Genomic DNA, 26346 nt, shown 5'->3' on the forward strand with positions numbered 1-26346 from the left:
ATATTATTATTAAAAAATATATTTGTTTTCACTTTTTGTCGTCCGTTGATTTATAATAGTCGCTGAACTGTCATACAATTAAACAATTTGGTTCGGTGGTAACAGTCTGTGCTAACTGCTGCTAATCGTATTCAATTGATGTTCAACGCCCTGATGTTAATCGCCTTGATTTTTATAATAACCGAGTAACTTGTAACTGACGCCGAAAAGGTTTCATTTTTATTTTTTATCGACCCGAGGAAGTGGAGTGGACAAAACTTCCAAAACGGATGTTATTATAATACCCATACGTGCCTACGGCATACTACAACCACGATATCATGACTATCTAGTTATATCCAGGGCGTAATTAAGGGGGATAGATCGCCTCTCCCCCAGAGCCTTTAATCCTTTTTAATATATAATAATATATATTATACAATGCCAGTATGCCGCCACTCACCACTATACTTGAAAATTTTAGTATTTTGTGTGTGAAAAAATGTCTATTCCCCGGATGGGAAAAAATTCCTAATTAAGCCACTAGTTATAATATGATATTATCATGACTACTACTTTATTATAGTAAACTTTTCAAACAATCCGAAAAACGGAACATTTTCATGTGAATCTTACAAAAAAATATATTTAATAATAAATCTCGCCATCCGTCCGAATGATTATCGATTTATTTAAATATTATGATCTACAAATATTTGTGAATCACAATGATCACGACTGTGCTCATCCAGTCGTCCACACGAATACACGATCGTGGGAGTGTTGGACGAGGATTGAGTGGATTGACCGGACCATAGACATAATATCATTATAATAATGGCATATTTGATATTATAATTAAAAAGTCTATGGACCAGACGGGCGCGGCGGGAGTGGCGGGATCGGGACGACGATATTCTGCTTGCCGGATATTTTGGTCCGCACTTGATTGTCAGCTGTTTTGCGTATTGAACACTTGGCCTCCTTATCTTATTATTCGCTCGCACCACGACCACCGCCAACAGCAGCAGCAGCAGCAGCAGGCTCGTATTCGACGTGCGACGATATTATTAATTTTTCTGGCCGAGAGGATCGGGAAAAGATATTGTGTGCAATTTGGAGAGGAAAATCTTTACCTAACCTAACCCTCGGTCGCTCTACATTATATGCACAAGTGCACAACACGATATTTATTATTCAATTATTGATATTTATTATCGATCGATGGTCGGAAAAGTCGCGTGTGTCGCAATTAAATAAAATTACTGTCGTCTGGTCGCGGCTACGAAATACAGTTTTCAATGCCACCACTTCAACTACTGGCACAGTTGTACGACGCTTAGGTACGTATAATTTATACGGCGTTTGCAATTTGTAATTTGTTTGTGAATTGATTTGTCCCAAACTGTTCTGCGGTAGGTATTCGAATGCTCGATAATCGTGTCGCCTAACACTATCCAGTTGGTCAACATGAAAAAACTTTTTTCGAAAATCGACAACTCCAACAAAGATCCCAACTGCTTTGTTGGTAAACAGTTCACCGTTGGCCGTACTTCTGTAACCGTTGAAGATGTGATCGCCGAAGGTAAACTCGCAATACCTACCAATAATTAATAAATAATGATAGTAAACAATAGTACCTACACAATATTATGATACATAATATAGTTGTTGTCATTATCATATTAAAAAGTCACTTGTTGCGTTTTCCAGGAGGCTTTGCTGTAGTTTTTCTTGTAAAAAGCAACAATAAAAAATATGCCGTTAAACGCCTGTTTGTCAACGATGAAGTGGACTTGGGTGTCGCTAAAAAGGAGATACAAATAGCCGTATGTTAATACATTGATTAATGAAATAAATTTTATTTCTGTATTTTAGTATTTATCAATACTAATTAACTTCAAAACATTGCTGGATGATTGTTGATTACTGATTTGTAGCTAATAAATGTATGTATATTGTATGCACTCATATATTTTCTCAAATTTCAGAGTAGCTTAAACGGGCATAAAAATATTGTTGGCTTTATTGATTCAAATATTACACGCCATAACAATGGAGTTCATGAAGTATTGATGTTGATGCCTTATTGTCCATCTAACGTTTTAACTCTAATGAACAACAGGTAATATATGATGACATAATTAAAAATTAAATATTAGTTTTAAAATATTCATCGGTACAGCAATGAAATATCAGTATGACAATTAGTATAACATTTGGAGGAGAAGGGGTATTGATTTATTAAAAAATTACCCTACCCTGAATTTGCAATACAAATTAAGCAATTACTACAACGTAAGAATAAAAAAAAAGTTTTTTTTAATTTTGGGTCTGTTACAATTCCCCTCAATCACCAATTGTGGTTGCATCACTGATAAATAAAAATATATAAATACAAATATAGTCATTCCCAAATCCCGATATCAAAATTCATCTTAATTAATAATCCTCTTCCATTTTACTTCTCTTAATTAATTTTATCATAAAATAAATGCTGACTTCTCAATTTAAATTTTTTTCTAACTTCAATAACTACTGTGTTTTATTATGTATTCTGTTAATGATAAATTATCAAATTATAATATTATCTATCAATACTTGCTGTACAATTTTTTTTAAAAAATCTTGAATATTATTTTTTTTCTATTTTTGTATGTATTATAATTTATTTATTATTATAACTGATATTAAATATTTATACAGTTAATATTTCATGGTTCTACCAAATTATGTATGAATTGTTGAATTACATATTTTGAGCATAACTTTGCATATTTTATCCAAATTATTTCAACACATTTCATTTTTCATCAATATCCAATTTTTTTTTCACTTTCCTAATACTATTATTATGGACTGTGATGCAGTGAATGAAACTATTGAAAATAGTAATATGTGAAAATATGAAATTATTTTCTAGTTTTAACTAATTGAGATAATCCAGAAAGACATTGTTTTTAAGTCATTCAATAATAATATAAGGCTGTATATTATAATTTATATTTTTTGAATTGGTTTATCAATATAATTATTTATTATGAATTATTTTTATCAAAATCCGTTTTTTTTTACATTTAAGTTGACCTAACAATTTATTATTTTTCTATAAGAGGTATGCAATCTTACCACATTGTAGCTAACAATTTTCTGATTCTAATGTTCTTTTTAGAATCAAATGTTTAAATTAATTTAGAACTCACCTTCATTAAATGTTTTAGAATAAACAATAATTGTTTAAAAATTATTTTTCAGTTGCCTAAGATGAAACAATCAAATACTTGTTTCCTGTATTATTTAATTTGATAGCAATATGTATGTTGACCTAACATAATCTATCTGAATTGTTAATTACAACCAATATTTATTTATCAATAAAATATTCACTTCATAATTCTAGTTTATTAGCCTTGGAACATAGTATATATATATCTATCATTTTGTCACTAGTTTACTTGCCAATTGAGTACTTATAGATGTTTTTTCTTATAAATTAAGAAACCCGATTCTAAACAATTGACTTTTTATGAAATCTAAATAATATGTATTTTGTGAACAATACTGGTTAGTTTTATGATTCATTGATATGACTCATCAAATGATGTATAAATTATGGATTGTCAACATGTGTCAAAAGGCTAAACTCAAATGGCAAAGGCAAAGTTGATTATTGGTACCTACATAGTTTTTATAAACTTGTGATAAAATATAGAAATGTTGAATAAGTTTGATGTCTTTTTTTCTTTTTTTTTGTCAATAAATAAATTACTAACATTGTAATAAATACATTTTAATTTAATTTATATAATGTATGGTATTTATATTGTATTTTAGACTGCAGTCTGGCCTAACAGAACCTGAAGTTCTTCAAATATTTTGTGATACTTGTGAAGCAGTTAGCCGTTTACACCATTCTCAAACGCCTATAATACACAGAGATTTAAAAATAGAAAACATTTTAGTTAGTGAAAATGGTCAATATTTACTATGTGATTTTGGTTCAGCAACAGCGCGTGAACTTGATCCAAATATACAAGGAGTACATGCTATAGAAGAAGAAATTAACAAGTATACCACTATATCTTATAGATCACCTGAAATGATTGACTTATACAACAATAAAGTAATAACTACAAAATCAGATATTTGGGCTTTGGGTTGTCTATTGTATAAGTTATGCTATTTTACATTACCATTTGGTGAAAGTCCATTAAAAATACAAAGTGGCCAGTTCAGTATTCCAGATGCACCAGAATATTCTATTAAATTAAATACATTAATTAGTAAGTTTATATCTAGTAACAATATTATTCATGTTTTACTCAATATAAAATCTAGATTGTTTAAATAATATGAAACATAATTTACAGAATATATGTTGGAGGTTGAACCTGATTTACGTCCAGACATTTTCCAGGTTTCTTACATTGCATTCCAATTAGCAGGAAAAGATTGTCCAGTTCAAAATTTAAATGTATTATTAATTAATTACCTATTAACAAGTATTTGTTTTTTATGATACACATTGTCACCATTTATTTTCTAACTATTGTTTCAGAATGTTCCCAATCCAAATATCAATGAATTAATAGTATCTCTAAATGAAAAACGAGTTCCTCAAACACCAAAAACGCATGTCAAACCAAATTACCATTCATCTGCTGTTGTAGAAGGCACTAGTGTGAATCCGAGGCAAAGACCAAAACCTTTAAGTTCGGGAATACCTCCACCTTTAGGTTCATCTCCTACATTCAAAAGAGCATTTCAACCAGTTGTTGGAATTTTGACAAATTCTCATTCTCCAGATACATCCCACCAAAATAAAATACCGCAACAAATATCTCCACGTGAAAAGGCTGCCCAGGTGTTATTTCCAGTCAAAGGTAGATAATAAACGTTACTAAAACATTTATGAGATGTACTTAAAACTTATAAGTAATATATGTTTATAACATAAAGACTATGCAGATCCATTTGTTGAAACTACATTCACTCAATCTACAACAGTGTCACCTTCATCATCCCCATTAATTTCTATGCCCAAACATAAACGAAATGTTAGTGAAACTTCTACATTCTCCAAGTATGCATTGCCTATTTTTTTTTCATCTATTTAACTAATTGCATTGTTTATTGACTTTAACACTTTTATTTTGTTAACTATTGAATTTCCATTTATTATGAAAGATATTTTATTTTAGAATATTTGTCAATGAAAATTCAAATCAATTCATGACATCTTATGGAGATTCTACTAAAATATGTTCTGTACCTACAAACGAATCTACCGGGTTTTCAGTTTCTAATGTGCGTATTAAAGTTTTCTTTTAATTAAACTAACAATCATTATTAACATACTTTATTAATATATTATATTTTATAATTTATAGGTAGAAGTTACTAATTTGAATGCAAATACATCATGGAATCCATTTGAAGAACCAACACCTTTTAACTATCAAATTACTGGTGAAGAAATGTTCAACTCATCATTTAGTCAAATCCCTTCAAATGACAATGGTAATAAGTTATTTGAATAGTTTTGATATAAATTATATTTATTAATAATTTATTAAAATCTGTACCATTAGTACACTATTTTATTTTAGTTAAACATTCAATTTTTAGATGAAGTTAATGGAAAATCTCAAGAAAGTACTACAAAAACACTGAAATCCAATGTAACCGATGAAGATCCATTTGGTTCTGCACCATTTCCTTACAAAAGTTAGTAATTGTATTGGTTTTATAACTAATTATGAAAAAAAAAAAATTGAATTGGTTTAATTTATTATAAAATATGAGTTTGTTTTATGTTTTAGGTATAGATGAATCTATAGGAAATAGCCCAATTAGAAAAATGTCACTTAATGGTAAGTGAAAAATTGTTTATTTTATCAAATCTTACTGCAACTTTTAACAAAATACTATTATGGAGGTTTCCTTAACAGTATAGTGATAATAAAATTAATAATAGAAATTATCATATATACAAATTAATATTTTTTAACTATAAAATATTCTTCTCAAAATCTACGATTTTGACTTAAAAAACTTAAATTTATTAATTATAAATATTGAGCTTGTATTCAATAAAATAATAATTTATTACATTTTTTTCTCACTTTATGCTTTTATACTAAATTATTATGATTAGTAGTTTATAGTTAATAGTTAATACTAATAAATAGTTAGTTTAATAGACTTGGTTTAACAGACATTGTTCAATGCGATAACTATTTCTTATTTAAACGTTAAGTTGTATGATGTATTTTATTTTTATTAGATAATGAAATAATTTATTCATACATGCTATAATATATTATATTTTAGAAACAGAATATATCTTTATGTTTAAGGGCAAGCTTTTATGCAACTTTTTTCCAAAAAAATTATTTCAATAAATAATTAAAGATAATACTTATATTTTTCATAATAATATGTAAAATGTAAAGTAATTGTATCAACATTTTCTATTTATTAGTATAATATATATATATAATATTTTATTATCTTCATACTTTCGTTACACTAATTATATTATACTAAATAGTCATTATTTTATTCAACTAGTAAATTGTATTATAAACTTTAAAATATATTTATAAAGGGATATTATTGCAAATTGTACCTTGAGTGTTGGAAACCTCCTTATTAGATTTCTTCGTTTTTACTAACATATAATAATTTTTTTGTTCAATTTTCTATTAGCATGAATGTTCTTAAATTAATTTTTTCTAATTTAATAATGTTAAGATAATAATTTAAAACAATTTGTAACTAATATAAATTATTTCCTATCTTATAAAATATAATACTTATTAGTTGTTTGGCAATTTAACTAAGCTTGTGCTATTTAACAACCATTAAAACTCTTATCTGGTAATATGGTGCTTGTTGGTTGGTTCTTTGTAGGTTTGCGACATGATGGGAATCAGGATTGATACACATTTAACAATGTCTCACCATAAATTGTGCATATCATAGATACGAGTAACGGTGATAATATATGCATGAATTATTTACCTTCTACAACAACTACTGTTCTACTTAGTTAAATTTTATATTTCTTTTAGTAGTAATTAACTTATAATCTTATATACCTTATAAAATTGCATGTTAAATGTTGGATATCTTATTTAAAATATATTATATGGTTAATTCGAATTTATTAGTGTTTTTTGTCTATCATCTCTTCATTTTTTAGGCACTGACCTTAAAAAAAATGCTGAAAAATGGAAAACCTACTTCATTGAACACAATTTGAAATTAGACAGATTAATATTAAATAATGAACCTGACAGTGACGAGATTGGTACTGGTTTAGTAGCAACAACACGTAGTGATGATGAATTGGAATCAAATGAATGTTCATCAACCCCTTTTGTTAAAATTCCACTTGAAGATCGCTCAAAGTATGAAAAATTAGCTTGCAATACTGATGAAGTTTCTTCAGATGATAGTCAAGTGGCGAGCGGTGAAACTAGGAAAAAATCTTCAAAACGAAGAAAAATTCCCGAATTTAAATCAAATAGTCGTTTCCGAAAGGACAAAAAAAATAAAAAACATCAGAATGACTATGACCAATCCGATGATGATTCTATTGGATCAGCAAGTGATCTCCAAACTCGTAATGACGAGGAAGACACAAACAAAAACATTCCTGAAACTATGACAGTAAAAGACAGTATGATTACATGTGGATCATCAGCTTACCATGCTGAATGTGAAAGCATGGCACGAGACGATATTCCTCCACCAAATGCTCAAGGAGCAACCAGACTTCGTGACGCCGTACCTGTTAAAAATGTTGATGCTGAAATACCATTGATTTCGGATAATGAAGGAGAAGAGTATGAAAGTTTAGGTAACACTGATGTGTTTGCAATGGCACCATTTCCCAAGGCAAAAAAAAAGTGTTCAGACAGCGACTCAGATCTATTCGGTTCTGTACCTTTCAAGTTGAACACAAATCCATTTGAACAAGCAGATTTTGCCGATAGTGTCTATTTTGAAAAAGAAGATTCAACAGAAATACCTCTCAGATCTGAACCAAAAGAAGCTATTTTAGTGGATTTAAATCCGCAAGAGCCAATTTATATGAAAATAATTCACCAAAATGTTACACAGGTAGCAACTAATAAAGTGATAACTACATTAGCTACAAATAGTGGATTCAGTAATATGAGTTTCGAAGATTACTCTAGTAGTGATGCTGAGGAGTCACAAGCTCCAGTTTATTCACCCTTTGAAGTAGTTAGACCTGCTGAATGTGACATAAAAAGATCTTCTTTAAAAAGTCGTAGTAATCCATTTACATAACAAATATAATAGAAAAAACATCTTATAGATCTTACATATTTAAGGTCTATAGTTTAGTTAGGACTAGTTTTTTTGGTTCACAAAGAATACAATCATGTATTAAAAAACACAATTATTTTAGCATAGCTATAAAACTGTTACTAAAAGTACAACATAATGAAATCTCTCCTGTTTTAAAAACATTTCTACTGTGATTTTAGTTATGTTTAAGTGTGATATTTATAGCACTTAAGACAAGTATTATTAAGTCTAGTGTATTGGCAATTGATGGTCTTATATTTATATTGTTACATATTATTATTGTTTTATTATTATTATTTTTTTTTTTCAATTGTTTCAAAACTACCTATTGTTGTTTTATTTATCTAGTTTCTTAATAGTCATTATTTTAAATATTTAAACCAATTTTATTTTATAGTTAAATACTACCTATAAAGTATCCTATATTGTGTGTATACTATAAACTGTAGCAGCTGAAACATGTGTTACAACAATGATTTTATTCATAAGTATACTTAATGAATACAGTATTATATTAATGTTTTAGGTAACTTTTTAATGAAAGATGAAAATTGTTATTTGATGGTTTTAATTTGTATGAAATCACTATTAAAATGGAATCTATTTATTTAACAAAAAAAAAAAAAAACAATGTTTTCTTCATTACCTCTATCCCGTTAAATAATCCCGCGGCAATAATGCAAAAGTGGCAGTGACTGAATGTTTTCCTTTTCAATACATCGGAATGGTTGTTTTTAAAATCAACCATTGCCTTTTCTTGGTCATTCGTTACAGAATGACTGGTTTTTCTTTTTTATGCACGACATTTTGTTTGATAATAGCAAACGAGAAGAAAATAAAAAGCTATACATGTATATGTATACGCGAAAACAAATAGAAAATAATAATATGTATCTCCTGCAGGTATAAAATAGGTAAGCGATCGCAATATTTTCATTCAAAATAATTTTCTATGATGAAGGACATATTTTGCGACGTTGCCGCTATGTACCATTAGGATATTATTGTTCTCAAACGAACGCCGCAGATTCGTATACAAATATCATGAAAATGTTTGTTCATATTCGGAAATATATCATGTGTATCGGTCGTATACGGATCTCATTCGTATGATCTTAAGAATAGCCCACCAGCTAGGACGATTTCGACGACTACGAAAAAAACCGGTGACGATGATGACGTTATACGTGATGATCGTACAAAGGCGAAATCACGGAGGCGGCAGCCGGAGGAAAAGGAGGTCGGCGGCGAACGTATCCGTCGCGCATTATCAACGAAGGAGAATTCTCGCAAAGGAGTGCGGCGCCAACGAAAATAATACCATGAACGACTTATTATTTATTATTGAATATCGAATGCACTTTCGCATTCCCGGAAATAACAGTGCCGTTCGGGTACCAAAACCCTCGAGTCCCGACGCAGTAATTCTATTATAGATATTTTTGTCATGCCTGCGCCGAAAGTTTAGTTTTCGATAACGGTTGAAGCGTTGGAAAGCAACTTTTTTCCGTCCAGCAGTGCCCATATAGTGCCGGGCGGTAAAATGGAAATCCCCAAAAGTGCTGGGCGTGCATGTCACGCATATCCCCTGCACAACCAGACACTGAAATCTATACCACGGTCCTTACAAAACCTTTGGTTACATATTGTATTCATGTTATACATTTATAACCTCCGTGCATGACACTTTAAATAAATAAAACCAAATTGTTTCTTTCATGATATACCTATTGTTTTCGCAAAATAGTCTGGTCGTTGCATCGCCTTTGCCGTGATCGATGAAAGCAGAGGCGTGACAAAAAATAGTACCCATTTGTGGCTCGTGCGGGAAGGCAATTTTTTCAGACTTGGGCGATATAGCTCAGTTCCCGCCCTTGCCACATGATGTACTATTTCCAACGCAAAGACTACGACAAATAATAATTTGGCAATATATAGATTTTTCAAATTTTTTTTCCCTAAATGCGTATTTTACGATGTTTTATAAGAATGTACAAAAAAAAAAAGCTCAGACAAACTTTGTTTTGAAGTTATTGATAAAAAAACTTCAAAAACTACATTTTTTTCGTTACACGCACTTTTAAAAAAAAAACAAATAGTTAGAATTGTATATTTTTAAATTTTTTTTTTCTAAATGTGTGGTTTCATCAATAACTTCAAAACGAAGGTTGTCCGAGCTTTTTTTTACATTCTTATAAAGCTTACCCTTAAATATACATTTTGAAAGGAAAAAATTTAAAAATCGAAAAGTTGCTAAACCAGAATCGTTCCAATAACTTTGACAGAATAAAAATAATAACAAGTTTATTTTACTTTTACATCGAAATGAAAAAAAGGTGTACCTATATTTATTTCAAGAACATTGTATATTGATGCAGGTAAGATAATATTATGTATGATACTATGATGTACCCATGGTTGAAAATTGAAATTACAACCACAGAATATATGAATTTAATCTATTCTGTGTTACAACTATACAAGGTTATTGCATATATGTATACCCCTTCTCAATCAAATATTTGATGATAAAAACAAAAATGGTAGCGTAATTAAGGGAGCCAATAATAATCAAGCATATATGCGCGGGATTTTGAATTTGTTAGCTATAATTGTCGGCGTATTTTTGGTGATAAGAAAAATGTTTATTTGTGATATCCCTTTACGCAGCCGTTTTGTTTCTTATGATAACAATCCGAGTCGATATACAATAACATGTATATTTCAACCATCGATGTACCTATAATATGGTGCAACCTGCAGTGGCGCAAAAGTAGTTTAAAACTACTCGGGCCGAATTAATTAAAAAAGGCGGGAAAGTGGGTGTTGCTATGCTGTACAGTAGGTCACTGTAATGGATGGTGTTAAATTTGAATTCAATGATAAAATATTATTGTATAAGAAAAACGGTTCTGAGCGGAGACGGTCAGTCAGCCTATGATATTACCAAGTATATTTGATGATACTATTGTGAATAAAGTAATTTATATATAACCTTTTTACGTTTTTACCTTTTTTTTTTTTTAAATTTTCAATCCTTAGCTATAAAAGTTGCACATTTTATAATTTTTTAACCACAAAATAATTATTAAATTTTGTCGAAATTTGAAATTTGAACTTTAAATGCTTATAATATATAAAAAAAGTAATTGCTATCTATCTTCAATGTTTTTTAACTGTATAACAACTTATGAGGAACCTTGTATTTCATTTTCAAGCTTTTTGACTCCGCAAATATTTATTGATCGATACTATTATAATATGATGATTATTATAATTTATAAAGGAATATTTTCAAAATATCTGAATTTCGAATTTCCATTGTTTGCATATTATTGGATACTGCATTTTTCTTTGAATTTTGAATTGTACAACCATAACGATGAAAAATGAAATTAATACAGTGCAATGCGACATTCAATATGCAAACCATCCATGATCAACACTTTTTAAATCAGAAAGTCTTTTATACGTCTTTTAAAAAAAACTTGAAATTCGTGAGGCGCACGGTAAAGTGCATTTGTTCCCAATTTCCTTCCATCGTTGGGCGTAATTACGTTTTTTTGGCAAATCACTTTATCACTATATAAATATAAGTTTAAATATGATTTGAATAAGGAAAAAAATGTATTTTTGACCGGAGGACCCTGACTTAGGTACCTACACTGCTTAATATTCCTATAATCCGATAGTTACATAACTTGTTAACTTTCAACATTTTAACAAATAATAAATTATTATTTTTTCTTTTTAAATCGTTGCAGACATACTTATTATAGGTACAGTACCTAATTATTTCGGTAATCAACATTACTGTGTAAATAACTGTGCTAAAAACAGAGAGTACATATTATTTTCCTTATACAGGGTGATTCTTTTATCATGAAACACTCATTATTTCAAAAAGTATTAATGTTTTTGAATTATGTTTTTTCCAAGTTTAGGCGAGTAGTTCATGAGTTATAAGTATTTAAAGTTTAGATGGGTGGAGTGGAGTAGTACGGGGTTACCCCGAAAAATGTTTATCCACTACTCCGCTTGTCAAAACTTTAAATACTTATAAGTTATAACTCATAAACTACTCGTCCTAAATTCGATTTTTATGTAAAAAAAACTTAGAAAAATATTCTGCTTTGGAATATAAAATTAAAACTCTATGTTGTCATTCAAAAAAGTAAAAAACATGATAAAATCATGATAAAAAAATCACCTTGTATATGCATACCATTAAACGTCAACACATACATGTATATTATAATATTTTACTAGGTATATTAATATTACTATGTACAATATATGATTATTTTTACTGTTAATATTAATTATCTAGACAAAAATTAACGTTATTGGAAACATTATTCTTATTTTCAACTTCAATGAAACTTCTCTATAGATAACGTAAACATTACATTTTATTGGCTGGTTTGCTTTATGCTTCACCAGTCACCACCGCATCTTAATAGGACTAAGGTTATAAGTTTAGTTATAACTTAAAACTATTATATGTAACGAATTGGCCACTCTCAAATATCTATACGACTATAATTAACGCAATTTTGCATTGAATAGTACGATTTATTATCTGCATTATATTGCGTTATATTAATTTCGAATAACGACTGTAATTTTTTTGTTATCTACAATATTGTGGTTCATTGGCCACCACCCACGTTCAGTGGGGCCCATTATCTTCTCGAAGAATAAATAAAAAATGTATATATTAATGGATTTAAAATCATTGTAGCATGTACCCATATAAATAAAATTAAAAATGTAAAAATTATTATTAAAAAGGTGAGCAAGTGGGTATCGCTCTGCTGTATAGTAAGTTACAAGTGGGTCAATACAAAGGATGGTGTTAAATTTGAATTCAATGATATATAATATCATTGTATAAGAAAAACGATTCTGAGCGAAGACGGTCAGTCAGCCTATATACTAAGCATATTTGATGATATTATTGTGAAATTGAGTGAATATCCAATCTTGCAAAAATATGAACTTAAAACAATCATAAAAATTTAATTTGATTTGTTTTTATAGACATTTTTTTTTTGATAAAGGTTGACAAACTTATGAGGAATCATGTATTACATTTTCAAATATTCGATTTAAAAAGAAAAATTTTTATGAATTCTCAACTCAAAATAATTTGCTAATTTTCGTGATTTTTTCGTATTTTGTCAATATTTGAACTTTAAATGCTTATAAATAAAAACAGTGACTAAGAATTTTTAATATTTTTCAAATGTCATTGTAACGATATAGTAGGAGCCTTGTCTTAAATTTTCAAGCTTTTTTACCCAACAAATAAAATGTTATTGATATTTGTAGAAAAAAAACTAAAAATAATGGAAACTAAAAATGTCCGTCAACAGCTCAAAATAAGTCAAAATATTTGGAAAATGTTATGGTGTATAGAAAATGATAATATAAACATTCAGTCGAAATTGCATGTATCTACGGTCATTTGTTTTAGAATTGCACCAAAAACCAAAATCGATTTTCTCGAAGACAGATTTTGCGTAAAAATTCCCGTTTTCCCTTAATTTTTCTTTTGTTTTTCACGTCACGTTTGAAAACTACTGAGAAATTTTTACTTTTGACCCCCCAAAGTACCAACTAGATTCACTTTTCTATAAGAAAAGTGTAGGACGTAGGTAGATAAGTATATATATTATATTTGTTGACAAAACTAAGTTTCAATGCTAATATATACCTACCATAATTTCAAGTTGTTATTATTAATAAGTAATAACATTTTATTAAATATAGGCATTAAGACAGCAACAACGATAAATAATAAATAAATAATACGTTATATATGTATATGTATGCAACCTACCTATATTATAATGACTGCACGTAAACATCAAAATATTATGAATCTAATTTCCTCGCAACACGTCTTATTTACCACCACTACAATAGTTCCTCAATTATAATAATAATATATTCAGCTGATATTTTGCAAATACCCTTGTACAGAACACATCCATGTTTTTTAAGAAAAACCTGAGGCAAGGTTAATATAAATATACACCTATATATTATATTATGCTATATCTATTGTAATAAATATTATGTATATTATTGTAAAAAATATAATGGACGACGGCTACCTAATGCCAATATTCAAATGTAATGTGAACTTGGAAATAATATAGAACGTCCATTTGGTGAGTGGTAACTGGTAACCCACTCATTAGTTATTTGAATATGATGATTATTTGAAAGTAGGTAGGTAGTAGTGAGTTACCTATATTTAGATATCATAAAATTAAAAATAGGAAAGCAATATGAACTGTACATCATTTTCTACAAATCAGTGAATATGGTTGAATAATGAAATATTGAAATGTTGAATAGGTAGGTACCCACCGGCCACCTGCCTACTTAATTCTAACTAATTTCTACGTTTGTTACGTGTGTGCGTGATTGAATGTATACCTATAATAAATTAATAACAACACGTATAGGTACCACCACTAACACGTTTAACAACATGCTACGTCATAATAAATACTATACACATTATACAGTAGTAAGTACTATTAATACTGCTACTACAGTAGGTATACACTAAACAGTGGACAGACCCAATGTATATACAGACGTGCAGTATAATGTGGTATAATCAATGGTAAAATATAATAATATATATATACATTTATACTATGTATACGATATTTTAATGCATATTTTTAAATGTTTAATAATTGATCTGATAATTTACAGTGGCGTCAGGTGGACAAAAACCGGTACAATAAACTGCTCGTGCACACAATATAATATATGGTACCAGTAATTATAGATATAGTTTGCTGTAGCCGCCCAACTGCTGAATTGGACAAGAGTGCCATCGACAATCAGCCATCGTGCACAGACGCCCGGTGCGGCAGTGCTCATGACTAGTCATGGCAGTGCTTGAATAGCAGTCAAGCCGACTGGCTGTGTGCGTGTGCATCGAACAGTTTAATATTATAATATACAATTTACGTTTACGCATACATCGAGCAATCGTTACAATCTGTCGAACAAAATACAAAACATTTTATAACTTTTGAGTACATATTTAACTGTTTGTAGTATATAAATATATATATACCTACATTGTATCTACACTATATGTAAATTTACGTGGATGTGAAAACCCTGACAAAATGACCGAATGGCCGTGGCTGATGATTATACTGGCTCTCATTAGCACGGTAATGAAATATTTTTATACGAATAACATTAATTATTTACTGATTTCGTTGTTATAATATTTAAATCTGGAAAAATTAATATCTAACTTGATGTGCTAATATCCAATACGTAGTAAATAATAATCGTATATAGTAGGTAGGTCCTAACTTTTTACTACGTGATCAAATTATAGAACATGACAAATATATATCTATCTTTATAATATTTTTATTTGTTAGAACCAAATTATAGACATGGCGTGTTGCGTGTAGGTATTATGCATGTTTAATCTATAATGTTTATAGAATACTAATTAATAATTATTGTACAGACGCATTTTTACATGTTAAAAAATATTATGATAAACGTGTCACCTAGGTTACCTATGTTTATTAGTTATTACTTATTAACCTATCGACTTATTAAACTCGTAATTTATGATATTTATTTATTAAAGAAACTTTACAATTAGAAAGTACCTATACATTATTAAACCCGCAATAATAGTTTAAATTGTATACACGAAGAACTGACGAGTGACGACCTACCCAATTTATTATTTACCTACCTTATTTTTTGTACCGAATCGTGTGGCTACAGGGGGGAATTTTGCCCTAGTTGGGTTATTCTTCCCCCAATATTTACCTACCTATCTAATACCAAATACAATAATTAAAAATTATATTATTATTGGAAGGTAGGTACTATGTAGTATAGAACATACTAACATATAACAATATTCGATAGTTTACCGGTAGATAGGTTTTTATATTAATATACATAATGGGTACATTCTGTAATAGTAGGTTAGGTACTAATATTATATGAGGTAAAAAAATACACTTTTTACATTCATATTCATTCCCAGCAATATTTTGATAGGTAGTTAATTTGCACGGACATAATTCAAAGGTTTTGAGATCAATACAAAGTGCAGTAAAATGTAATAATTAAAAATTAAGGTATACATTTTTTTATTTATGCAGTGTGAAGGTAAACCATTCAACACATATTTATTTTTTGAATATATTTTAGTATAAGTTTACAGTTTTGCATCAAAACTTATTTAATACGTAGGTTATTATAACTTATACGTTATAAGATATTTTGTGAAAAATTCCTATAGACATTCGCACGTATGGGTTAACTAACAGTATGCCTATTTGTTATATATAAATTAAATATGATATAGGTACCTTATATATATTATATACCTATATTAAAGTAGGTACTAAAACGCCGGATGAAAAATCTTAGTACATTATTATATTGGTTATTCTAATTAATCATTACTCATTTTACTGAAAATATCTTTGGAATGCAATTGAATAACTGCTCGAAACAAAATGATAAAAGCGATTTGACATGTAATGTTCCTAAATTAGAAACTCTGACTGTATTTGACACTGACATAATACGATAGATTTTTAGTTAAACGCAGACAAAAATTGTTACCTATATTTTTTTACTAAGTAAAATATCAATTAACAAACCAACTTTACAATATTGATTTTATTCAGTTACTTTCATCGACTTTTACTTTATAGGTAGGTACACATTCCCCTAGTTATGTATTAAAATAATAACATAAGATTCTCAAAATAGATAAGTCATGATTAAATTACAAATTCACAAGGTCACCAGAGCCTCAACCAAAACTATACTTTTCATTTGTGTTATATGTTTTAATTAAATAATAAAAAATAATTACGTATCATTATTTTTTTAATATATTTAACAATGTAGGTATTATATGAAATTACGTAGGTACCTCGATCGTAGGTATTCCTGTCTGTATAAATGCGATTAGGTATTACAATAATACAGTGCAGAACTATACCTAATTAATAATTATATACTTTCCAGTACCGTAGCCAGGGGTTTGGCACTGGGGACACGTGCCCCCCCTCCTCCCCTCCCCCCCCCCCGAATTTTTTTTCGGCTTGTTTATATTATATTATATGTTTGATAAAAATTAAAAGTTAGGGCTGTCGAAGCGAACCATTTTGAAGTGGTTGGATTTAGCCATTTAGGTTATTGTACATCCATCGTTAGTGCTGTGTGACTGTGTGCACTGTGCAGTGACTGATCATTAGTGTGTGTGAGTTCCCCGAACGCTTTATGTAATTAAAGATAAACGACGACTAAGATTCTTGGACCTCAGTAATGTACATACGGGGAGTCACGTCACTATATTTTATGATAAAAAAATTTTCAACTACCATGTGCCACAAAACTTCCAAAAAGCGGAAAAAAAATCCACTCAGTACCAAAAGCCCTATTTTAATTTTGAAAACATATTTGAGTTCCTTAATCTCAGGTTATGTAGAAAATGGATTTTTGATTTGTATACTTTGTAGTATTGTTTAATTAGTATAGTACCAAATTAATATTCTTTTTTTTTCAGTCACTTTTACTTAAGTATTATTTAAAAAAAATTCACTTCCTACAAAACACAGACGACATAAAGAGGAGAAATATATTTTTTCGAAATTCAAATTGGACTTCTGGAAGTTTATTTTTTTCCACTTATAGGTCTAAATCTACAAAAAACGACCAGCTTTCAACAGCCCTAATATAGTCTTTGTTAGTAAATTTTAATAATATTCGAACAAAAAATGGAATGTTTATTTACAACACATTTTGATATAATGTTAATATATTAATATGCTTATATTAATGAATACATTAATACCTATGGATTACAAAAGTATTAATACATTGTTATATTAAATGTAGATACTATAGTTGTTAATATATATTATATAGTCATAAAAAGAGTAGATACACTTTATAATCATAGGGGTCATATATTTAGATATTATAGAATTTCAAAGGCTAGAGAAAAAAATTAAGTGCCATAGAGTTAGACTGCATAGAGTAAACTGCAAAATTCAAACAAAAAAATCATACTTTAAAACGTTAAAGAGTTAAAAAAAAATTAAATATTCTAAAAAAAATTATATACCCTGCAACAGTGAGGTCTCTAAAATTGTAGGCTTTAATATTTAATACTCCTAAAGATATTATAAGCTTAATTATACAGTGTATTTTTGTATTATTAATACTTAAGTCTTAATGAAATATATATTATTATACTGATATACATCACTAAATTGATTATAGGATGAAAAAAATATATTACAATTTTAAATTGAGTAAAAACAATTTTTTTACACTGCATCAAGTACTTAGAAATACTTAATTTAAAATGGGCTAGTAATTAAGTCTACTTTCATATTTTATATTTAATTAAGTAGTTAATTATTTTTGGAACAAATTTAATCCGAATTGTAGCCAATATAACTTACAAGAATTGTATTCATAATAAATTAGGTAACTTTTTGGAGGTGTTCATTTACACTTTACAGGACCTATTAGTTTTAATGACCAATATTCAATGTTAATATTATAATAATTAAACTGATTAAAATGGTCTTAACTAAAAGGGTAAAAAGGTTGATTTAATTTTTAGATGCAATGGCCTACTTCAACAGCACAACAAACAAAAGACAATAATTCATACTGGGAAGGGTATTTAAGGTCTTCAGCAAGGAATAGGCCGAAAAGAACAAGATTTTTTGATGAAGATACTACTGCCACTATAGCCATCAGATCAAGTTACAAGGAGGATCAAAAGTAGGTTAATTGGTAATTCTTATACCTATATAGGTTTCATAACTCAATATAATACAACTATATAAAATGTGACCAAAATCACGAATGACATTCACGACACATAAAAAATGATGAACATCAGTATTCAGTAACAATATAGTATAACTGTATAAGTACCAGAAGAACCTAGGTATATACCACTATTACACATACTATAAGCATAATGCCATAATATGGTACCTATAGGTATATGATGTATATCATACCATATCAATTAAAAAATGGTAAGAAAATGTAAGTAGGTATTTCGTACTTAGTAGTTAGTAGTTATAGACTATAGTTACTATTGGAATTGAAAAAATAATTTATAAGATTTATTTTATATTATAATAGTATAATACGTATACCTACATAATTTGTATATAATTTTTTTAAATATAATAATACATAGGGATAAACGTTTTCCAAAAAAATTTGTTTCAATCGTTAACATTTATGGTGGTCTCTGGAACTTTTCCTAACTATCTTGACCTTATCTGGTGGCAGGGACGAATCTAGGGGGGCCTAGGGGCCCGGGCTCCCCAGACATATTTATTTATAAATATAAATATTATATATTAAATAACAAATAAACAAAATCTAAACTTCTTATCACATTGTCACTTTATATATTAGTTAATCAATAATTTATTTATCATAATGAGAGATAATGGTGATTCCCGCTAATGAGGTGTCAAAAGTATAGTTGACACTTGCAGGTTAATGGAGATTGGTGGGTTCCTTGGATATGATAGAACTAAATGAGACGAAATAATAGTACCTACATTGGTGGAGTGTTGACACCAGTCTGTTAGCATAGGAGATAAGTTCCAAATTTACTTTTGAAAAAATTACTATTTTGCCATTACGACTATGATAGGTTTTTTATTTATTTATTTAACATTTCAAAGAAATTTAAAAATTAGAAAATTATTTTGGAAATACAGTACAAAAATCAACTTATGATTACCAAGTAGTTAGGTACTTAGGTATAGGATTTTTATTTTAAATACATATAGTGATATTTTAAGAACATAAATGCATACTTTCTTAATAAATGTACAGCAAATTTAAGAACATGGTTAAAATAGGTTATGTTAGAAACCTAGGTTACTAACCTAAGCTATGACAAAATACATTTTTAATTAATAAGATTAAGTTAGGTTATAGTAACTAGGCAACTAACCTAACCTAATCTAACTCCTAAATTCGACTTATATGTATCGAAATACTCTATCTAAATATTCTACTTTCAAAGATGAAATTAAAACTGAATGTTGTAAATTTGTAATTTAAAAAAGGTGGGTATGTAAAAAAGTTAAACATTTTATACATTTTTAATTACAAAATAATTATTACATTTTAAATTTGATAAATTTTTTCAAAATTCGAACTTTAAATGCTTATGAAGAAAAATTGTGGCGATGTGTTTTTAATATTTTTCAACTGCTACTATAACAATATACCAGGAGCCTTGTATTCAATTTTCTCGCTTTTCGCCAACAAATAAAACTTTATTGAAATTCATAGAAAAAAAAACTAAAAAAATAGAAATTTGATATTCTCCGTAAATAGTTCAAAACGAGTCAAAATATTTTGAAAATTTTATCAAGTATAGGCATTGATAAAATAAACATTCAGTGAAATTTTAATGTATCTACAGTGATTCGTTTTTGACTTGCTTGTAGACATATTTTTTTTGATTAAGGTAGACAAACTAATGAGAAATTTTGTATAACTTTTTCAAATCTTAGATTTAAAAAGAAAAATTTCAGCTTACCGTGTACAACTAGTTGGAACTACTACTATAATATATACAGCTTCTAGAAGAGGGTATTTATTATTTAGCTCCTCCCCTAAAAAAATATTTTCTTAATCCCAGTATATTATACAGCCATACAGGTTGAATATCGTGATTCACCGAGCATGATGCTCATCCTCATTTCTCTTTAATAATCAATTAACTCATACTCTGATTTTGGGAATTTTAAGTATAGTAAAATGCGTTAAGTCTAAACTCTAAAGACCATATTCTCAATTATTTAGATTGTTTATTCCATTTAAGGAATGTCCTGTGGACTGTGGTGATATACATTTTTTTTTAATGAATGACGGTCCACCTTTTTACTGTAAATTGTAAGTACTACTAAGTAGATGATCTTTTTAAAAATATTGATATATTCAAATCAAAATTCGAACGAGTAGATGCTGAGTTATTAAAATAATTTGTAAAAATATAAAATATATGTGATGGATCTAGTATTATTTTACTTATTATACCTACATATGTGTCTATATCTAATATCTAATACCTACTTGGGCAATTTTTACAAATTATAAAATGTTGATAGATTGTATCTAGGTATTAACTATTAATTACTAAAATATTAAAATATTCAACACATCATTGCACATTTGGCACTCATATCTTTAAAATAATTTATTATAGACCTAATTTCTAGTAGTTACCTACGGGCTACAACCTACGAATCTACCTATACACAGTCTAATAACTGAGAAACTACTTGTTTGAATTTCGATTTACATTCCTACATCGACATTTTTAAAGTGTAGACAATCTATAAATTATTTACAGGAAAAAAGTTTGCATCACCACATCACATTTAAAATATGGTCCTTCAGTTTAGGTAGTTAAAAATTCCAAAACTGGGAATTTGAATAAATTTGTTAAAGGGAATATAATATAATATATAATATATATATAAATATAATGGGGTGAGCATGGGGTGAATCAGTGCCGGCTCCAGGGGCCCCAATGGATCGCCGCCAAGCTGTATTTCTAAATAATTGTATACCTATTGTTAAAAAACAAAATTACAAAAAAACAAACATATTATAATATAGATATTTTCTGAAAATTGCGTGGTGAATTTCTCTTTACTGTTCATTAGTCAGCTGCTTTGTTTTGCTAATAACATGAAAATATTTCTTAATATACCTACTCATTAGTCATTAAAAATTACAATTTAGAATTTAAATAAATTATTGACTTCTAGAAGCTCCAGAATGGTTTTAATAGTTTTGTAATTTATAGTGATTCACTAGGTACACCTATCTGTTTTACATTAAATACAACTGATAAATTGTGGTTGATGATATTTATTAAAAGGCGCTTCAACATGGGTTGTAACCATAAAGTAACTTTATGGCTGTGACTTAATAAAAATAATTAATATAAATCAAATATAGGTGACAAATTTACCATTAAGACACTATGATTAATGTATGTATTAAAACTAAATTGTAATTGTAAATTCATTGCTTTTTATAATTTCCTTATTTTTAGAGTTGAACCTGTTATTAATATTAAAAGTATAAATGTAAGAGATTTACCACCAGCAAATTTGACCAAATCATTATTTACAAATGAAAATACAACCAATAATACCAATAAGCAATCCAGTACCGGTGGAAAATTATCTAAAAAAAAATTGTCACCAATTGTTTTTCCAAATCCAACAGTTTCAATCAACAAATTTATACCAGATCCACAAATAATCGAAAAATGTTCATTGAACGAAACTTTTTGTGTCAAAGTTGATAATTATCCAAGGTAAACATCAAATCAAATTATTTTTCAAAAATACTCAAAAACTGATGTACTTAAATTGTTTATTTTTTCATTATTAGACAAGATTTATCCGATCTTTTTAGAACCAGCAAATATATGTCAACTTCTTATTTTGGAATAGATACTGTAACTAATGAAGTAAGTAACCTTAATATTGTATACCTACAATATATTATACATTTAGTGTAATAATATCATTTCAAATAATAATGATACCTACTGAAATTGTTAATTATACAAATGCATTTGTACTTTAGATACAGACAAGAATATCCAATAGTAATCTTGAAACATTTTGTGAATCAAAAGTAAGAACTCATCCACTATTATTAATGCGCCTTAAGATATTATATTTTTATTATTTTATAAATATTATAAATGCAGTCATGTAATTTAAATGTTAAAAAGTATAGTAAAATATACAACTATGCGTCTATGCGTATGGGCATGAGTGTATGGAAGTGATTTGGAAATTGAAATAAATATTTTTAAGAAGTGTAGGACAGTTTGTATATTAATATTTTTTACAGTCAATACTGTAAACCTTTCAAGTTTGGAGCCCTTGGTATATTCTAGACTTTTATCATAACAAAATATAAGTAATTCATGTAAAAAATTTTTTTTATATTATTTTGATTAATTAAAAAATATTTTCTAGGAAGATGTAATATTTCCGGAAGCAGGTGTTACAAAAAACAATGAATGGCGTTATATTATACAAGACCCAAATAATGACAATTCAAGTTTTAGACAAGGGATTCGAGTGGAGAAATGTATGTAAGTATCAAATTTAAGAATGTACAAGAGTTTGAATTAATTAAATTATTTGTGTAGAGATGCTGGACAGAACTGCAAATTTAATAATCTTTTACCACTTGGATACACATCAATTTGTGTACAAAAATATATCTATAAAAAAATGGTTGCCATTAAAGATTCTAAAGAAGTATATTATGAAAGTTTTAAAATACCATCATGTTGTGAGTGCATGTACAGTATTAATCCAGATGCAGATCTATTAACAAGGTTTAATCAGAATAGATCGGAAACTTCAAAAACAAACAAATACAACAAAAATTAAAAAGGTTAAGATACATACACAAAAAATAAAGTATATTTTAATCTGTAAAATGATATAGTTAATGTAATTTTGTAACAATGTGTAAATATGTGTACTCTTTATTTAACATCTGGCTGATATAACTAACATGTAAAATATTCAAAGTTGAAAATGTAATCTAAAATAAAGTTAAGGTAACAGTGTTCAATGTCTTGAGAGTTAAAATGTAACATTTTTTTTTAGGCGCAAATTAATATAAATTATACCTATTAGAAATTAAAATATAACTTATGCATTAATTTTTATAAGAATTATTTGTTAAACACATGATATTACTTACAATAGAAACTTATTACATTATAAAACTGGTATTTTTCCCAATATTCTATTTTCATAAGTTTTATAGTGTTCACCAATTTAGGGAATACTGAATTTCTCGGCCAGATTATTTTAGAATAAATCGATTTTTTTTTACAAGCTGGTGCTATATAAATATACAATTATAGATACATTTCAAAATGTTTATCATTTTGGTCTGCGCATACGCAGTAAAAACTATTTTTTTTAATTGCAACACCTATTATGAACATCATATTCGGATAGGCCTATTTTTTAAAAGTAATTTTGATGAATCAACTATGGTTCTAAATTCAAAATTGACTGAATAAGAGCCATGCCAATTTTAATAAATAATAAATAAAATAGTTTATAATTAATTCTTATTGGTTATTTTTTGAATATTTGTACGTATTTTTTTTATAAGTATTATAAACAAGACTAACATAATATGGGTACAAAATTATTTATAAAAATCTATTAGGTACAAGTGAACAACAGTTATTTTATAAAATATAAAGTTATCGAGGTTTGAGATAATAAGATAATGTTAATTAGCATGGTTTTTCAGATATTTTATTACTAGATAAATGATTATCATAAGTCATAACAATAATACCTCCCATTAAATTTTTGTAGTAGATAATTTTTACCCCCCCGGTAATGATGTGTTTTTAAGGGGGGTAAAAATATCCTAGCATATAATTAACGATATTTTTAAAATATACTAGGATATATTTTTACCTCCCATTGAATTTTTATTGATAATTTGTATAAAGAATTTTTATATTTATCTCTTATGTGAATTTTTATAGTAGATTATTTTTACCCCCACGGTAATAATGTGTTTTTAAGGGGGGTAAAAATATCCTAGCATATAATTAACGATCTTTTTAAAATATACTAGGATATATTAACCGCCCAGGTAGGATAACTTAAAAAGTTAAAACTAAAAATTCAAAATAGCCAATTTATACAGATATTGGAAAAAATAATTTTAACGTTTACAGTATTTAATTTATGTAACTAATCCGTTTGCGACTTATGATGAGTGTTTAAATATTCGTTCAACTTTCTTGTACTAGGAAATTTAAAACCTGCAAATGTAAAAACACTAAAAACCAGTCGTCAATAAGATAATTTTTCTTTAGTTAACGAAAACCGTTAACCGATAACTGATAATAATATAAAATTATTTTAAGGACAGAAAGGTCCAATTAATATAATGACTATTGTATATATTATCGGTTATTGGTTATCGTTAACGTTAGATAAAATGTCGTTTTGACGACATGTTTTGATAAATTGCCTAATAGTAAATAGTTGAGCGAATATTTAAACGTTCTTAATTCGCAAATTACATAACAAATTACAAAAAACTAAATCCTTACACAGTCAATAATAAGTGTCATCTTAGTGTTTGTAAATTTGATAATTGTACAACTTTTGTATTTCTGAAACCTAAATAAGATCTATACTACTGAATCATGTATTTGAACGGAAAATTCGGGTGTGTTACGCGCTCCAAACAAAATAAAATTAAAAATTGTTGACAATTGAATTACTTTTGGAATCTATTATACGATGCAGCGACTTTTCTGTTTTCAACCGATGCAATATTGGTAGTGTATTTAAGTATTTTTAATTTTTTGAAGACTAAAATATCGATAATATTATAAAGACAATTTTGTCTTTCTATGATCATAGTGCCCCTTTATCACGTAATAATTTAAAAATATTTATATACTAATAAACCGACAAAAAACATTCAATTTATTTTGAAAAAAATAAAAGGCAATAAAAAAAAGGTGGATAATTGAATGTCGCTCTGCTGTACAGTAGGTTACAAGTGGGTCACAGTACAATACAATATGTTTATTTCTAATAAAATAATTTATTTTAACTATCTAATGAAATACATTTAATTATTTTATTGTTTTATTTTGATTGGAGTATTAATTTTTTTATTTACAATCTAGTTAACGGTGAAAACCTTCTAGAAAAAAATGATAAATCAAATAAAAATGATATTGTATTATGTATTGTAATCATTAATAGATAAGTATAATAAAGGTTCCTCACATTATCTATGATTAACATGACAAATAACGATTAAAAAAATAACATTCTGACATCATACCTATATAGATAGATATCCGTATGAAGATGATTATTTTAGAATAAATAT

General features: G+C 27.9%; 2 protein-coding genes across 2 annotated transcripts; both read left to right on the forward strand.

The window, feature by feature from the left end:
* The first annotated feature begins 955 nt into the window (after positions 1-955).
* Positions 956-8949, forward strand: LOC132952498 (uncharacterized). Its single transcript, XM_061024802.1, has 13 exons — positions 956-1322; positions 1399-1564; positions 1693-1808; positions 1971-2104; positions 3814-4262; positions 4350-4453; positions 4538-4862; positions 4939-5062; positions 5181-5286; positions 5370-5499; positions 5608-5706; positions 5802-5852; positions 7187-8949. The coding sequence occupies exons 2-13, from the start codon at positions 1450-1452 to the stop codon at positions 8299-8301; spliced, it is 2868 nt and encodes a 955-aa protein (XP_060880785.1). The 5' UTR covers positions 956-1322; positions 1399-1449; the 3' UTR covers positions 8302-8949.
* A 6116-nt stretch (positions 8950-15065) lies between these two features.
* Positions 15066-24559, forward strand: LOC132952840 (neurotrophin 1-like). Its single transcript, XM_061025300.1, has 7 exons — positions 15066-15533; positions 18989-19152; positions 22478-22744; positions 22822-22900; positions 23020-23070; positions 23421-23539; positions 23597-24559. Exons 1-7 carry the CDS (start codon positions 15486-15488, stop codon positions 23841-23843), a joined length of 975 nt encoding a protein of 324 aa, XP_060881283.1. The 5' UTR covers positions 15066-15485; the 3' UTR covers positions 23844-24559.
* Positions 24560-26346: the final 1787 nt, after the last annotated feature.

Source organism: Metopolophium dirhodum, chromosome 9 (genome assembly GCF_019925205.1).
Source record: "Metopolophium dirhodum isolate CAU chromosome 9, ASM1992520v1, whole genome shotgun sequence".
Lineage (NCBI taxonomy): Eukaryota > Metazoa > Arthropoda > Insecta > Hemiptera > Aphididae > Metopolophium > Metopolophium dirhodum.

Bases quoted from the DNA above. Each gene is read 5' to 3' on its own strand.
- LOC132952840 (XM_061025300.1), top strand. From the start codon at position 15,486: ATGACCGAATGGCCGTGGCTGATGATTATACTGGCTCTCATTAGCACG. The intron at 15,534-18,988 runs GTAATGAAATAT...TTTAATTTTTAG, and splicing joins TACTGGCTCTCATTAGCACG to ATGCAATGGCCTACTTCAAC. The intron at 22,745-22,821 runs GTAAACATCAAA...TTTCATTATTAG, and splicing joins AAAGTTGATAATTATCCAAG to ACAAGATTTATCCGATCTTT.
- LOC132952498 (XM_061024802.1), top strand. From the start codon at position 1,450: ATGAAAAAACTTTTTTCGAAAATCGACAACTCCAACAAAGATCCCAAC. The intron at 1,565-1,692 runs GTAAACTCGCAA...TGCGTTTTCCAG, and splicing joins TGAAGATGTGATCGCCGAAG to GAGGCTTTGCTGTAGTTTTT. The intron at 4,863-4,938 runs GTAGATAATAAA...TATAACATAAAG, and splicing joins GGTGTTATTTCCAGTCAAAG to ACTATGCAGATCCATTTGTT.